At 48.0% G+C, this 17,846-nt stretch overlaps 2 protein-coding genes across 3 annotated transcripts in view; one reads left to right on the top strand and one right to left on the bottom strand.

Moving 5' to 3' along the window:
• The window catches only part of LOC144593236 (D-serine dehydratase), a 555,040-nt gene that overhangs the window by 244,636 nt on the left and 292,558 nt on the right, over positions 1–17,846 (top strand). The gene's annotated exons all lie outside the window — the stretch shown is intronic.
• kif9 (kinesin family member 9) overlaps positions 3,490–17,846 on the bottom strand; it is an 85,995-nt gene continuing 71,638 nt past the window's right edge. The window contains exons 19-21 of the mRNA XM_078398344.1: positions 8,355–8,467; positions 7,342–7,446; positions 3,490–3,842 (exon numbers count right to left, since the gene is read on the bottom strand). Coding sequence (XP_078254470.1) covers positions 3,729–3,842; positions 7,342–7,446; positions 8,355–8,467 — 332 coding nt within the window. The 3' untranslated portion in view covers positions 3,490–3,728. The remainder of the gene's footprint in view (positions 3,843–7,341; positions 7,447–8,354; positions 8,468–17,846) is intronic.

The following is a 17,846-nucleotide window of genomic DNA, read 5'->3' as shown; positions in this document are numbered from 1 at the left end:
CCCCTCAAGGCTTCACTGGGACCCACCCAGGCCTCACTGGGGCCCCTCAAGGCTTCACTGGGCCCCACCCTGGCCTCACTGGGTTATTCTAGAACTCACTATGACCATTCCAGGCCTCACTGCCAGGGCCCAGGGCCCTTCCACGCACACCAGGCCCCTCAGGCCCTCACTGTGACCCACCCAGGCCTCACTGGGGCCCCTCAGGCCCTCACTGTGACCCACCCAGGCCTCACTGCCAGGGGCCCACCACTAAGGGCTCGCCAGACCCCGTGTGGGGGGCCCGGTGCCGGGGGACAGCCTCCCCCCACCCACCCCGGTCCCGGCCGCCGTGTCGGGGGGGGGGGGGAGCGGCCGCGCTTCCAACCCCAGCCAGGCCCCGGGGCGGCGGCGTCGTCGTCGGCCTCAACCCCCCCGTCCCCCCCCCCCCCCCCCCGGTACCCACCTGTCGTCGTCTCCCGCTCCCGCTCCCGCTCCCGCTCCCACTGAGGGCCGACGGACGGACGGACGGCGCGGGACGACCGGCTCACCGGCCCCGCGCGCCCAGGGCCGCCAGCACCTGCCGCACACACATCTGCATCATCAACATCTGCCGCACACACACATCTGCATCATCAACATCTGCCGCACCCACATCTGCTGTACCAACATCTGCTGCACCCACATCTGCTGCACCCACATCTGCTGCACCCACATCTGCTGCACCCACATCTGCTGCACCCACATCTGCTGCACCCACATCTGCTGCACCCACATCTGCTGCACCCACATCTGCTGCACCCACATCTGCTGCACCCACATCTGCTGCACCCACATCTGCTGCACCCACATCTGCTGCACCCACATCTGTACAAACATCTGCTGCACCCACCTCTGCATCAACATCTGCTGCACCCACATCTGTACAAACATCTGCTGCACCCACTTCTGTATCAACATCTGCTGTATCAACATCTGCTGCAACCACTTCTGCTGCAACCACTTCTGCTGCACCAACATCTGCTGCAACCACAATGGGTGTACCCACTTGATACATATACACACACACATCTGTACAAACATCTGCTGCACCCACATCTGCTGCACACCTGCTGCATCCACATCTGTACAAATATCTGCTGCACCCACATCTGTACCATCTGCTGCACCCACATTTGTACCATCTACTGCACCCACATCTGTACCATCTGCTGCATCCATATCTGCTGCACTCACATTGGCTGCATCCACATCTGCTGCACTCACACCTGTACCAATCCAGCTGTCCCTGCAAACAACTGCCAGTCAATGAGGCCAGATGTGCCACCATCCTCACTGATTCTGTCTTTAGCAAAGGTCAGGCATTGGAAAAGGGGAGGGGGGGGATTAAAAAATACCCACTTTTTTTGGAAAGTGCAATTAATCATTGGAAAAAAAAGACACAGAGTGCTGGAGTAACGCAGCAGGTCAGGCAGCATCTCTGGAGGACATGGATAGGTGACCTTTTTCAGGTTGTAACCCTTCTACAGACCTCCTCTACATTCTATCCTTTGGCTTTACAATTCACAACTAGTTCACAAGTCCCAAGAGCAGAATTAGGCCATTCGACCCATCAAGTCAATTCCGCCATTCAATCACGGTTGATCTATACTTCCCTCTCAATCCCAATCTCCTGCCTTCTCCCCATAATCTTTGACATCCGGACTAATCAAGATTAGTCAACTCTTCAATCCTATTGTCTCACACAATCTGCTTTAATCTCTGTCCTCCCCACCCCCTCACCCCTTCCCCTTTCCACCCCCCCCCACATCTCCCATTTCCACCCTCCCCCCCCTCCCACACATCTCCCATTTCCACCCCCCTTCATCCTCTCTTCCCCACCCTCCCCTCCCCACTCTTCCCTCCCCTTTCCGCCCTCCCTCCTCCCCTTCATTATCCGTTCCCCACCCTCCCCTTCCCCTCCCCCACTCTCCACTTATGTTGCATGCTAACCAGACAGCAGAAGGACAATACACCAATGTTCTCCAGACAAGCTGCCTGACCTGCTGAGTTACTCCGGCACTTTGCTTCTTTTATTTGTAAACCAGCATCTGCAGTTCCTTGTTTCTACAGCAGTTCTGGAATATCAGGAATAGCTTCTTCCCAACAACCATTAGGTTATTGGACACTATAAACACCAATTAAAATCTGACGAAGGTTCTCGACCTGAAACATTCCTTCTCTCCAGAAATGCTGCCTGACCCGCTGATTTACTCCAGCTTTTTGTGTCTATCTTTGAAATACAAATTGTCTCGGTTGCAACTACTCACTAAGGGCTTTTGTTTATTTTTCTGCACTATATTTAGTTTTTTTATTTATTGAACATTTTTTTGTTTGTCTATTTTGTTATCTACCATGTTTACAAACCCAAGACAATTAAACTATGTTTAACTATGGGCGGTCACGGTGGCGCAGCGGTAGAATTGCTGCCTTACAGCGCCGGAGACCCGGGTTCGATCCCGACTATGGGTGCTGTCTGTTCAGAGTTTGTACGTTCTCCTCATGAGTTTTCTCCAAGATCTTCATTTTCCTCCCACACTCCAAAGACGTACAGGTTTGCAGGTTAATTGGCTTGGTATAAGTGTAAATTGTCCTTTGGAGATAGTGTGTGTAGGATAGCGTTAATATGCAGGGATCGCTGGGCGGCACGGACTGAGTGGGCCGAAGGGCCTGTTTCCGCGCTGTATCTCTAAACTAGACTAATGTTGACTCTTGTCTCGAGTACAGATTGAACCTTGAATTGGAACATAGAATATCGAAAAGTACTACAGTGGATCACACAGCATCTCTGGAGGCCTGGATAGAGTGGGAGAGTCTAGGACCAGAGGCCAAAGCCTCAGAATTAAAGGACGTTCCTTTAGGAAGGAGATGAGGAGGAATTTCTTTAGTCAGAGGGTGGTGAATCTGTGGAATTCTTTGCCTGTGGAGGCCATGTCAATGGATAATTTTAAGGCAGGGATAGGTTCTTGGAGTTATAGGAAGGCAGGAGAATGAGGTTCAGAGGGACGGATTGAATGGCGGAATAGACTTAATGGGCTGAATGGCCTAATTCTGTTTCTATCTCTTATGAACTTATAAGGACATGGATGGGTAGCATTTTGGGTCAGGACCCTTCTTCAGACTGATTGTAGGAGGAGGTAGAAAGCTGGGGAAAATAGATGGGAGTTCCACCCATCCATCAGTGTAATTGGCCTCTGTAAATTATCCCTCTTGTGTAGGATAGCTATAGTGTACGAGGAATCTCTAGGTTGGTGTGGAGGCCAGTTCATTGGCTACATTTAAGAGGGAGTTAGATGTGGCCCTTGTGGCTAAAGGGATCAGGGGGGTATGGAGAGAAGGCAGGCATGGGATACTGAGTTGCATGATCAGCCATGATCATATTCAATGGCGGTGCGGGCTCGAAGGGCCGAATGGCCTACTCCTGCACCTATTTTCTATGTTTCTATGTTTCAATGTCTCGGTGGGCCGAAGGGCCAGTTTCTGGAAAACTTAAAACAAAAACAATTTCAAAATAAAGTTAAAGGTCTTTCTATTCACCGAGTTGATTTATTTAACTTTATACAATACTTATTATTCTAGGAAGGGCTTGGCCGTAACATTTTAGCCAATGATCCCAGTTTCTCTTTTCAAGACTGTAACTAAACAGTAACTCTTCTTCATGAAGGTGACATTGGCGGGTTGCCTTTGGTATTCCTTTGTGTGTAACTGGGAAGTCAGTGGCACTGCAGATTGGAGGGTGGTTTGCTTTTGATGGATGGGATGATCATTCCCGGCTTCTTCTTTATGGTTATTGGTTGCGGCTGATCCATGGCCCGAATATAATTTTGCTGAAAGGAAGGAAGGAAAAAAAAATTAAATCACACAGTGAAACAACAGGCCAATGTTCTGCGATGAGACATTTTAATGTCACTATTTGTGGGCTACCCTTGATATTTCTAAGTCCATGTTCATAGGTGACAGGAGCGGAACAGAGTGGGCTCCTCCCTCGACCCTGTCCAGGGTCCCCGACAGTCCTTTCAGGTGAGGCAGAGGTTCACTTGCACCTCCTCCAACCTCGTCTACTGTATCCATTGTTCCAGATGTGGACTCTTAAACGTCGGCAAGACCAAACGCAGACTGGGCGATGGTTTCGATGAACACCTTCTCTCAGTCCGCCTGGACCGACCTGGTCTTCCGGTTGCCAAAGACTTTAATTCCCCTTCCCATTTCCACACACCAACCTTTCTGTCCTAGGTCTCCCCCATTGTCAGAGTGAGGCCAAACGCATATTGGAGGAACAGCATCTCATATTTCGCTTGGGCAGCTTACAACCCAGTGGGTTAAATGTTGATATCTCAAATTTCAAGTAACCCTTGCACCCCACTGGAGTTTAGAAGGATGAGAGGAGATCTTATCGAAACGTATAAGATTATTAAGGGGTTGGACACATTAGAGGCAGGAAACATGTTCCCAATGTTGGGGGAGTCCAGAACAAGGGGCCACAGTTTAAGAATAAGGGGTAGGCCATTTAGAACAGAGATGAGGAAAAACTTTTTCAGTCAGAGTTGTGAATCTGTGGAATTCTCTGCCTCAGAAGGCAGTGGAGGCCAATTCTCTGAATGCATTCAAGAGAGAGCTAGATAGAGCTCTTAAGGATAGCAGAGTCAGGGGGTATGGGGAGAAGGCAGAAATGGGGTACTGATTGAGAATGATCAGCCATGATCACATTGAATGGTGGTGCTGGCTTGAAGGGCCGAATGGCCTCCTCCTGCACCTATTGTCTATTGTCCATCTCTATCCATCCCTCCCCCACCCAAGCCACACCAGCTTCAAAGTCGTCTTGTTGAGTCTCATGGTCTGTAACTCGTTCTCACCTAGGCCCACAGCTCACAATGGCCTGTTTCCTTTATCGTCGTTACTTTTTTTGCATATCTTTCATTCATTTGTTCTGTATCTCTCCACATCACCGTCTGTATCTCTCGTTTTCCTTTCCCCCTCCCCCTCCCCCCCCCCGACTCTGCCGCCTAATTCCTTTTCTCCAGAGATGCTGCCTGACCAGCTTTTTGTGTCTATCCAAAACACTCTGCGCGTTCATCCAATCTATTCTCCAATACACCTCTCAGCTTCCTGCACTCCATGGAATAAAGACCGGGCCTGATCCTACCGAGCCCGTAATATTTCTGATGACCGCACTTTCTCAGTGCCTCCATCCAAGGCTAAAGGCCAGTGGCCTTGCAGATTACTGTTATTCAAGTGATTATACAGATACATTACTTTTTAATTATAATATGTTGAAATCTGACAACTGTATCTTCACATTCCAAAGGGAAACTAGGGAGAGGCTTGGTCGCATCACAGACACATTTATAGTAGAGATTCTACTGTCTTAGAAAATAGTTTTGCCCCAATCATTTTAATTGCAAAAAAAAGTTTAAATATTCTCAACGTTTTCCTTAATTCCACATTCATAAGTATAGGAGCAGAATTAGGCCATTCGGCCCATCAAGTCCACTCCACCATTCAATCATGGCTGGTCTATCTTTCCCTTTTAACCCCATTCACCTAATGAATTCCACAAATCCACAACTCTCTGTGTGAAAAAGAGGACAAGTCTCACCCCAGGAACTCCCTCATCTCCCTTCTCCCCTAAGGCAGTAGTAGGGTTGCCAACTGTCCCGTATTAGCCGGGACATCCCGTATTTTGGGCTAAATTGGTTTGTACCGTACAGGACCGCCCTTGTCCTGTATTAGGCCCGGGGGGTGCTGTAGGCCCGGACGCTGTAGCCCAGGGGCTGCTGTATGCCCGGACTGTAGGCCCGGGGGGTGCTGTAGGCCCGGACGCTGTAGGCCCAGACACTGTAGCCCAGAGGCTGCTGTAGGCCCGGACACTGGTGCCCAGGGGCTGCTGTAGGCCCGGACACTGTAGGCCTGGGGGCCGCTGTAGGCCCGGAGGCCCGAGCGCCACCTAACGGAGGCTGCGTAGCAACTCGCCTCCCGGCCCGGGCGGTTGCCATTGGTGGAGCGGGAGCACGTGGCCGCTGGCTGGGTGAGGTCACGTGGGGCGCGTTTTGCAAGTTGGCAAAGGGTACAGAAGTGTGAAAACGCACACCTCCAGATTCAGGGATAGATTCTTCCCTGCTCTTGGAGAGCGGTCCTGACCTCCCATCTAGCTCATTGGAGACCCTCGGACTATCTTTAATCGATCTTTACTGGACTTTATCTTCCGCTAAACGTTATTCCCTTTATTCTCTACCTGTACACTGTGGACAGCTCGATTGTAATCGTGCATAGTTTTTCCACGCACTGGATAGCATGCAACAAACAAGCTTTTCACTGTACCTCGCTCGATACACGGGACAATGACAAACTAAACTAAAAAAAACTAAACATCGGGGTCAAAATGTGATATACGCCACAGAATTCTGGATAAAAACTAAAGACTGTATTATCACATACGAGTTTGTTTGATGTAAACATTGTCCACAGTTGGAAAACAAGGAAATGCAATTGGTTATGCTACTTAAGCTAATAAAGCACAAGGGAAATGTAAACAATCATTATCTTGTAAAATGCAGCAATCTCTTCTTATCTCACACTTTTTGTCTTTTCATCTCTGGCCTTTGTCCAACCATCTGACAATGAAAAACTCCTCGCTTGAATCCACCTATCACTTAAGATGCTGGAGCAACTCAGAGGAGGTTTAGTTTAGAGATACAAGAATGAAGCCGACGGGACCGCCCCCTCCCCTGACATCAGTCTGAAGAAGGGTCTCGACCCGAAACGTCACCCATTCCTTCTTTCCCGAGATGCTGCCTGACCCGCTGAGTTCCTCCAGCATTGTGTGTCGACCTTCGATTTGAACCAGCATCTGCAGTTTGTTTTCCTAGTCCTCCTCCACTGTGATGAAGTGTTGCCTTGATACTGAGCGGTTCCCAGGGTGAATAGACAATAGACGATCGACAATAGGTGCAGGAGGAGGCCATTCGGCCCTTCAAGCCAGCACCACCATTCAATGTGATCATGGCTGATCATTCTCAATCAGTACCCCGTTCCTGCCTTCTCCCCATACCCCCTGACTCCGCTATCCTTAAGAGCTCTATCTAGCTCTCTCTTGAATGCATTCAGGGAATTGGCCTCCACTGCCTTCTGAGGCAGAGAATTCCACAGATTCATCTCCGTTCTAAATGGCCTACCCCTTATTCTTAAACTGTGGCCCCTGGTTCTGGACTCCCCCAATATTGGGAACATGTTTCCTGCCTCAACCCCTTAATAATCTTATACGTTTCGATAAGATCCCCTCTCATCCTTCCGACCTGGCTGTCGTTGACCAGCGTTCCCTTCACTTACCCGCTGCTGCAGCCTCATCCGCGCTTTGTAAAACGACACGGAGTCTGGGTTCTCCATCAGGATGTCCTGCTGGAGGCGTTGGAACTTCTCCTTGTCATCTTCTTCCTGAATGAATGGGAATGCACGGGGCATGTCAGTGGTTGGGCATTCTCGACCAGCATCATTCCCACCATCATTCTCGAAAGTGGTGAGGGATGAGGGTGGCACAGCGGGTAGAGCTGCTGCCTCACGGCGCCAGAGTCCCGGGTTCCATCCTGACTATGTACACACGGGTTCTCCCCGTGACCTGCGTGGGTCTTCTTTGGGCACTTCAGTTCCCTCCCACACTCCAAAGACGTAGGTTAATTGGCTTGGTATATAGGTAAATTGTCCCAAGTGTGTGTAGGATAGTGTTAGTGTGAGGGGATCGCTGGTCGGGGCAAACTCAGTAGGCCGAAGGGCCTGTTTTCGCGCTGCATCGCTAAACTATACTAAGATGAGATCCTATTCCCAGGTTAGAAGCATCTTCAGTTCCTTTCTACACTATCTTAGGCCTATCTCATAGGCTTCTTAGTTTAGCTTAGTTTAGAGATAGTGTGGAAACAGGCCCACTGAGTCCGCATTGACCAACAATCTAGTTCATTAGTTCTTTCCTGCACTCCAGGGACAATTGGACAATTGACCAAAGCAAATCAACCATTAGTACAGGTGGTTATCGGGAGAAGGCAGGAGAATGGGGTTAGGAGGGAGAGATAGATCAGCCATGATTGAATGGCGGAGTAGACTTGATGGGCCGAATGGCCTAATTCCACTCCTATTATTTACGACCTTATGAACCCACAGGCCCGCACGTCTTTGGAGTGTGGGAGGAAACCGGAGCACCCGGAGAAACCCCACGCGGTCACAGGGAGAACGTACAAACTCCGTACTGACAGCACCCCGGTAGTCAGGATCAAACCCGGGTCCCTGGCGCTGCGAGGCAGCAGCTCTACCCGCTGCGCCGCCGTGCCACCCCCGAATCTGGGGAAACTTACCAAAGACACCATTCTGGAGAAGGGGACCAGCCCTCGTCGGATGCTGTCCACTTGTGGAGCTTGCTGAGGCTCGTCAGTAGTTAGGAAGGATTCATTGTACCAAATCTCAAACTCTGTGTGGAAAAAAAAAAAAAAATCAGGATTGAAATTTGAAAATGTCTTTAGTTTTTTAAATTACATTTTTAAAATTTATTCTCTTCTTTCTCGTTTAATTTTTGGTTGACAACTTGCTGGGGTTCCTTGTGCTTTAGATAGACACAAGGTGCTGGAGCAACTCAGCGGGCCAGGCAGCATCTTTGGAGACCCTCTGCCTGACCTGCTGAGATACTCCAGCACTTTGTGATTATCTTCGGTATTGATCAGCATCTGCAGTTCCTTTCTACACATTCCTTGTGCTTTAGACAGGCACAGAGTGCTGGAGTAGCTCAATGGGGCAGTCAGCATCTCTAGACAAGAGGAATAGGTGGCGTTTCGGGTCGAGGCCCTTCTTCAGATCTGAAACGACACGACTCAAAACGCATGGGGATGATCAGCCATGATCACAATGAATGGCGGTGCTGGCTCGAAGGGCCAAATGGCCTCTCCCTGTACCTATTTTCTATGTTTCTATGCACCTATTTATTTTCTCACAGTTGCTGCCTGACCTGCTGAGTTACTCCAGCATTTTGTTTCCACCTTCGGTGTAAACCAGCATCTGCAGTTCCTTCCCACACATTCCTTGTGCCTTACTGTGCTAAATGTTCCAACACTTTATCTGTGACCGGATCTGATCACGGTGTGCATTTACTTCAGGATAACTCTTGATCTGGACCACCTTTCCCCAGTACAATAGACACAAAGAGTCTAGTGTGCTAAAATAGTCTTCATGAGGAAACATGCAGAAGGATTTCCCTTCCAAGACAAACCGGGATTAGGGAGAATAATGATGGCAGAGGAGCATGTTGGGGAGAAAATCACGGGGGGCTTTGTTTGGGGAGTATGAGTGCCAGGGCAGTTTATTGTTCTGGGTGTCGGATGTGGGGAATCTGGGAGTCTGATATTCCAGACATCCACATCTGCGCCAGGTGCGATGAGATGGGGCTCCTAAGGGACCGTATTAAGAACCTGGAGCGGCAGATTGATGACCTCCGTCTGGTCAGGGAGAGTGAGGAGGTTATAGAGAGGAGTTACAGAGAGGTGGTCACTCCAAGACCACGGGAGGTAGACAAGTGGGTCACGGTTAGGAGCAAGGAGCAGAGGCAGGGACTAGGGAGTACCCCGGTGGCTGTACCCCTTGGAAATAAGTACTCCTGTTTAAGTACTGTTGGGGGGAACAGCCTACCTGGGGGCAGCGACGGCGCCCGGGCCTCTGGCACGGAGTCCGGCCCTGTTGCTCAGAAGGGTAGGGAAAGGAAGAGGAGAGCGATAGTAATAGGGGAATCTATAGTGAGGGGGTCAAATAGGCGATTCTGTGGACGCAGTCGGGAGACCCGGATGGTGGTTTGCCTCCCTGGTGCCGGTGTCCGGGATGTGTCTGAGCGTGTCCAGGATATCCTGAAAGGGGAGGGAGAGGAGCCAGAGGTTGTGGTACATATAGGTACCAACAATATAGGTAGGATAAGGGAAGAGGTCCTGAAAGGAGAATTTAGGAGGCTAGGAAGAGAGTTAAAAAAAAGGACTTCCAAAGCAATAATCTCAGGCTTACTGCCTGTGCCACGCGATATTGAGAATAGGAATGGAGTGAGGTGGAGGATAAATACGTGGCTGAGGAACTGGTGCAGGGAACAGGGATTCAAGTTTCTGGATCATTGGGACCTCTTCTGGGGGAACTATGACCTGTACAAAAAGGACGGGTTGCATCTGAACCTGAGAGGAACCAATATCCTGGCGGGGAGATTTGCTAAGGTAATTGCGGAGACTTTAAACTAGTACGGTTGGGGGAAGGGACTCAAACACAGATAGCTAATAGGCAGTGTGTGAGGCAGGAGGCAGAAAAGGGAAACACTCAGACCCAATATGTAGGAGAGAAAGAAGTGAAAAGAAATAAACTGAGAATAAGAAATGATGGGTCCCTTAAATGTATATATTTTAATGCTAGGAGCATTGTAAGAAAGGTGGATGAGCTTAGAGCCTGGATTGACATCTGGAAGTATGATGTTGTGGCGATCAGTGAAACATGGTTGCAGGAGGGTTGCGATTGGCAATTAAATATTCCAGGATTTCATTGTTTCAGATGTGATAGAATCGGAGGGGCAAGAGGTGGGGGTGTTGCATTGCTTGTCAGGGAGGATATCACAGCAGTGCTTTGGCAGGACAGACTAGAAGGCTCGATTAGGGAGGCTGTTTGGGTGGAACTCAGAAATGAGAAAGGTTTTGCAACACTTATAGGGGTGTATTATAGACCGCCAAATAGGGAACGAGAATTGGAAGAGCAAATATGTAAGGAGATAGCAGATATTAGTAGTAAGCACAGAGTAGTGATTGTGGGTGATTTCAATTTTCCGTACATAGATTGGGAATCACATTCTGATAAAGGGCTGGATGGTTTGGAGTTTGTAAAATGTGTGCAGGATAGTTTTTTGCAGCAATACGTAGAGGTACCTACCAGAGAAGGGGCAGTGTTGGACCTCCTGTTGGGAAATGAGACGGGTCAGGTGACGGAGGTATGTGTTGAGAAGCACTTTGGGTCTAGTGATCACAATGCCATTAGTTTCAAGATAATTATGGAGAAGGTCAAATCTGGACCAAGGGTTGAGATTTTGGATTGGAGAAAGGCTAATTTTGAGGAGATGAGAAAGGATTTAAAAGGAATGAAATTGAACTTTTTGTTTTATGAAAAGGATATAATAGAGAAATGGAGGATATTTAAAGGTGAAATTTTGAGAGTACAGAGTCTTTATGTCCCTGTTCGGTGGAAAGGAAAGAATAATAATTTGAAAGAGCCGTGGTTTTCCAGGGAAATTGGACACTTGGTTCGGAAAAAGAGGGAGATATACAATAAATATAATCGGCAGGGAGTAAATGAGGTGCTTGAGGAATATAAAGAATGTAAAAGGAATCTTAAGAAGGAAATTAGAAAAGCGAAAAAAAGATATGAGGCTGCTTTGGCAAGTAATGTAAAAGTAAACCCCAAGGGGTTCTACAGATATGTCAATAGCAAAAGGATAGTGAGGGATAAAATTGGTCCATTAGAGAGTCAGAGTGGACAGCTATGTGCTGAGCCGGAAGAAATGGGGGAGATATTAAACAATTTCTTTTCTTCGGTATTCACCGAGGAGAAGGATATTGAATTATGTGAGGTAAGCGAAACAAGTAGAGTAGTGATGGAAATTATGAGGATTAAAGAAGAGGAGGTACGGACACTTTTGAAAAATATAAAAGTGGATAAGTCTCCAGGTCCTGATAGGATATTCCCTAGGACATTGAGGGAAGTTAGTGCAGAAATAGCAGGGGCTATGACGGAAATATTTCAAACGTCATTAGAAACGGGGATGGTGCCGGAAGATTGGCGCATTGCGCATGTTGTGCCTTTGTTTAAAAAAGGTTCTAAAAGTAAACCTAGCAATTATAGACCTGTTAGTTTGACGTCTGTGGTGGGAAAATTAATGGAAAAGATACTTAGGGACAATATATATAATTATTTGGATAAACAAGGCCTGATTAGAAACAGTCAACATGGATTTGTGCCTGGAAGGTCATGTTTGACTAATCTTCTTGAATTTTTTGAAGAGGTTACCAGGGAAATTGATAAGGGCAAGGCTGTGGATGTTGCCTATATGGACTTCAGTAAGGTATTTGGCAAGGTTCCACATGGAAGGTTGATTAAGAAGGTTAAATCGTTGGGTATTAATAGTGAGGTTGCAAGATGCATTCAACAATGGCTGAATGGGAGATACCAGAGGGTAATGGTTGACAATTGTATGTCAGGTTGGAGGCCAGTGTCTAGTGGAGTACCCCAAGGATCTGTGTTGGGTCCACTGTTGTTTGTCATTTACATTATAATAATAATAATAATGCATTACATTTATATAGCGCTTTTCATATACTCAAAGACGCTTTACAGGGATTTAAAGAACATAGGGAAGTGAATAAATAGATAAATAAGTAAACGAACAGAGAAAGGAGACAGAAGGTGAGGTGACCTTCAGTGGTTGAAGGCAGTACTGAACAGGTGAGACTTCAGTGATGTTTTGAATGTGGTGAGTGAGGAGGAGTCTCTGACGGTTTGGGGTAGTGAGTTCCATAGGGTGGGAGCAGCGATGGAGAAAGCCCTGTCCCCCCAGGATCTGAGTTTGGTCCGGATGTGGGGGGATAGGAGATTGGCAGCAGCAGAGCGGAGGGTGCAGGTGGGAGTGTGCCTGTGGAGGAGGTCGGTCAGGTAGGATGGGGCCAGGTTATGGAGGGCTTTGTAGGTCATGAGGAGGATTTTGTACTGGATTCTCTGGGGGATGGGGAGCCAGTGGAGTTTGTAAAGGACGGGGGTGATATGGTCACGGATCGGGGTGTGGGTGAGTAGACGGGCAGCGGAGTTTTGAATGTATTGAAGTTTACTGATGATTTTTGAGGGTGTTGCAGTCGTCCAGACGGGAGGTGATGAAGGCGTGGATGAGGGTTTCTGCAGCTGTGGAGGAGAGGGATGGACGGAGACGGGCAATGTTTTTGAGGTGGAAGAAGGCTGTTTTTGTGATGTGTTTGATGTGTTTGTCGAAGGAGAGGGATGATCTGGATGATGGTGTGGCAAATTGGATTAGTAAATATGCAGATGATACTAAGATAGGTGGTGTAGTTAATAATGAAGTAGAGTTTCAAAGTCTACAGAGAGACTTGGGCCTTTTGGAAGGGTGGGCTGAAAGATGGCAGATGGAGTTTAATGCTGATAAGTGTGAGGTGCTGCATTTTGGTAGGACAAATCAAAATAGGACGTACAGGGTAAATGGTAGGGAATTGAGGAATGCAGTGGAACAGAGAGATCTGGGAATAACTGTGCATTGTTCCCTGAAGGTGGAATCTCATGTGGATAGGGTGGTGAAGAAGGCGTTTGGTATGCTTGCCTTTATAAATCAGAGCATCGAATATAGAAGTTGGGATGTAATGTTAAAATTGTACAGGGCATTGGTGAGGCCGAATTTGGAGTATGGTGTGCAGTTCTGGTCGCCAAATTATAGGAAGGATGTTGACAAAATGGAGAGGGTACAGAGGAGATTTACTAGAATGTTGCCAGGGTTTCAGCACTTAAGCTACAGAGAGAGGTTGAACAGGTTGGGTCTTTATTCTTTGGAGCGTAGAAGGTTGAGGGGGGACTTGATAGAGGTTTTTTAAATTTTAAGAGGGACGGACAGAGTTGACGTGGGTAGGCTTTTCCCTTTGAGAGTGGGGAAGATTCCAACAAGGGGACATAGCTTCAGAATTGAGGGACAAAAGTTTAGGGGTAACATGAGGGGTAACTTCTTTACTCAGAGGGTGGTGGCTGTGTGGAATGAGCTTCCGGTGGAAGTGGTGGAGGCAGGCTCGATTTTATTATTTAAGAGTAAATTGGATAGGTATATGGATAAGAGGGGATTAGAGGGTTATGGTCTGAGAGCAGGTAGATGAGACTAGGTCAGGGAGAGTGGTCGGCGTGGACTGGTAGGGCCGAACGGGCCTGTTTCCGTGCTGTAGTTGTTATATGGTTATATGGAAGGGAGCATGGAAACAGGCCCTTCTGCCCAACTTGTCCACACCGACCAACATGCCCCACCTACACCTGTCCCACCTGCCTGCGTTTGGCCCTTATCTCTGTAAACCAATCCGATCCATGAACCTGTCCACATGTCTTTTAAACATTGTGATAGTCCCAGCCTCAACTACCTCCTCTGGCAGCTTGTTGCATACACCCACCACCCTTTGTGTTAAAAAGTTACCCCTCAGCTTCCTAGCAAATCTTTCCCCCTCTCACCAAAACCCATGTCCTCTTAGTTGATAGATACAGCGCAGAAACAGGCTCTTTAGGCCCACCGGGTCCGCGCCGACCAGCGATCCCCGCACATTAACACTATCCTACACCCACTAGGGACAATTTTTACATTTACCAAGCCAGTTAACCTACATACCTGCACGTCTTTGGAGTGTGGGAGGAAACTGAAGATCTCGGAGAAAACCCACACAGGTCACGGGGAATATGTACAAACTACGTGCAGTACAGCGCCCGTAGCCGTGATGGAACCCGGGTCTCCGGCGCTGCATTCGCTGTAAGGCAACAACTCTACCGCTGCGCCACCGTGCCACCCTAATGTTGTTCTCGATTCCCCTACGCTGGGTAAAAGACCGTATTCACCCTATCTATTCCTCTCATGATCTTATATATCTACTAGACCAAGTGGACCCGTTGGGCCCAAACCTCTCCTGCATTGTTACAGCCCCCTCCCCTACCCCCTCCCCCCCCTTCCCCCCCACCCCTCCCCCCCCCACCCCTCCCTTCCCCCCCACCCCTCCCTTCCCCCCCACCCCTCCCTTCCCCCCCCTTCCCCCCCACCCCTCCCCCCCCTCCCCCCCTCCCCCTCCATCCCCCGCAACCCCCCCTTATTATCCTCAGGGGTGACCGCACTTTTGCGGTTGCAGCTCCTAGGCTGTGGAACAGCATCCCTCTCCCCATCAGAACTGCCCCCCTCCATTGACTCCTTTAAGTCCAGGCTCAAAACCTATTTCTACTCCCTAGCGTTTGAGGCCCTCTGAGGGTGCGCTGTGAACTGTTTATGTATGTGCTGTTATGTTTGTGTGCCATTGTAGTAGGTTTGTTTTCTTAGTACCTGAACTGATGTACAGCACTTTGGTCAACGTGGGTTGTTTTAAAATGTGCTATACAAATAAAATTGACCTGACTTGACTTGACTTCCTAGAAGATAGATTTAAACTTTAAAATGTGAATAACTTAAAATATATAACACCGATTTCAATGAAACTTCTTCCATTAGCACCAAAGGGACGACGGTGAGTAAGGTGGGCCTAAAATTGTCACGCTATCGTGTACCGTTTTGGCTGTAACTCAGAAACAAACGTTTTAGTATATAGATAAGATCACTCCCCTGCCTTCTCAACCTTTCCCTAGAGATGAGCGGGGCAGGTTTTTTCACACAGAGGGTGGTGGGTGTCTAAACGCGCTGCTGGAGTGGTGGTGAGGCACATATGATAGTGGCAGCTGAGGTTTTTAGGTAACCACCTGGATAGCAGGGAGTGGAGGGATATGGATCATGTGCACGCAGAGTGGATCCGTTTAATCTGGCATTACGATACACACAAAATGCCAGAGGAAGAGTGGTTCAGGCAGCATCTCTGGAGAAAAGGAGTGGGTGACGTTTCATGTCAAGACCCTTCTTCAGAATAATCTGGCATTATGGGCTGATGGGGACCTGTTCCTGGGCTCTACTGACTACTCCCTCTTCTCCCCTCTCCCATTGGGCAAAAGGTATACAGTGCATTCAGAAAGTATTCAGACACCTTCACCGTTTTCACATTTTGTTACGTTACAGCCTTATTTTAAAATGAATTAAATTCATTTTTTTAAATCATCAATCTACCCACAATACCCCATAATAAAAAAGTGAAAACAGGAGGTTAGAAATTTTTGCAAAGTAATTAAAAATAACTGAAATATCACATTTATACAAGTATTCCGACCCTTTATTCAGTACTTTGTTGAGGCACCTCTGGCAGCGATTACAGCCTCAAGTCTTCTTGGGTATGACGCTACAAGCTTGGCACACCTGTGTTTGGGTAGTTTCTCCCATTCTTCTCTGCAGATCCTCTCAAACTCTGTCAGGTTGGATGGGGAGCGTCGACGCACAGCTATTTTCAGGTCCCTCCAGAGATGTTCGATCGGGTTCAAGTCCGGGCTCTGGCTGGGCCACTCAAGGACATTCACAGACTTGTCACAAAGCCACTCCTGCGTTGTCTTGGCTGTGTGCTTAGGGTCATTGTCCTGTTGGAAGGTGAACTTCTGCCCCAGTCTGAGGTCCAGAATGCTCTGGAGCAGGTTTTCATCAAGGATCTCTCTGTACTTTGCTTCATTCATCTTTCCCTCGATCCTGACTAGTCTCTCAGTTCCTGCTGCTGAAAACCATCCCCACAGCATGATGCTGCCAATAGACAATAGGTGCAGGAGGAGGCCATTCAGCCCTTCGAGCCAGCACCACCATTCAATGTGATCATGGCTGATCATTCTCAGTCAGTACCCCGTTCCTGCCTTCTCCCCATACCCCCTGACTCTGCTATCCTTAAGAGCTCTATCTAGCTCTCTCTTGAATGCATTCAGAGAATTGGCCTCCACTGCCTTCTGAGGCACCACCATGCTTCGCCGTAGGTATGGTATTGGCCAGATGATGAGACGTGACACTTGGTATTCAGGCTAAAGAGTTCAATCTTGGTTTCATCAGACCAGAGAGTCTTGTTTCTCATGGTCTGAGAGTCCTTTAGGTGCCTTTTGGCAAACTCCAAGTGGGCTGCCATGTGCCTTTTACTGAGGAGTGGCTTCCGTCTGGCCACTCTACCATAAAGGCCTGATTGGTGGAGTGCTGCAGATATAGTTGTTCTTCTGGAAGGTTCTCCCATCTTCACTGAGGAACTCTGTCAGAGTGACCATCGGGTTCTTGGTCACCTCCCTGACCAAGGCCCTTCTCCCCCGATTGCTCAGTTTGGCCGGGCGGCCAGCTCTATGAAGAGTCCTGGTAGTTCCAAAGTTCTTCCATTTAAAAATGCCGGAGGCCACTGTGGTCTTCAGGACCTGCAATGCTGCAGAGATTGTTTTATACCCTTCCCCAGATCTGTGACTCGACACAATCCTGTCTTGGAGGCCTACTGACACATTCTTCATGGCTTGGTTTTTGCTCTGCCACGCACTGTCAACTAGGGGACCTTATATAGACAGGTGTGCCTTTCCAAATCATGTCCAATCAATTTAATTTACCACTGGTGGACTCCAATCAAGTTGTAGAAACATCCCAAGGATAATCAATGGAAACAGGATGAACCTCAGCTCAATTTTTAGTGTCGTAGCAAAAGGTCTGAATACTTAAGTAAATGTGATATTTCAGTTATTTCTTTTTAATTACTTTGCAAAAAATTCTAAATATCTGTTTTCGTTTCTTCATTCTGAGGGGTTGTGTGTAGATTGATGATAAAAAAAAAGAATTTAATACATTTTAAAATAAGGCTGTAATGTAACAAAATGTGAAAAAAAGTGAAGGGGTCTGAATACTTTCTGAATGCACTGTAGAAGTGTGAAAACGCACACCTCCAGATACAGGGACAGTTTCTTCCTAGCTGTTATCAGGCAACTGAACCATCCTACCACAACCAGAGAGCAGTGCTGAACTACTATCTACCTCGTTGGAGACCCTTGGACTACCTTTGATCGGACTATACTGGCCTGATCTTGCACGGAACTTTATTAACGTTATTCCCTTTATCATATAACTGTACACTGTGAATAGCTCGACTGTAATCATGTATTGTCTTTCCACTGGCTGGTTAGCGTGACAA

The sequence above is a fragment of the Rhinoraja longicauda genome, chromosome 4, assembly GCF_053455715.1.
Source record: "Rhinoraja longicauda isolate Sanriku21f chromosome 4, sRhiLon1.1, whole genome shotgun sequence".
Lineage (NCBI taxonomy): Eukaryota > Metazoa > Chordata > Chondrichthyes > Rajiformes > Arhynchobatidae > Rhinoraja > Rhinoraja longicauda.
Note: the sequence above shows the minus strand (reverse complement) of the source record. Positions and strands in the feature narration are given on the sequence as shown.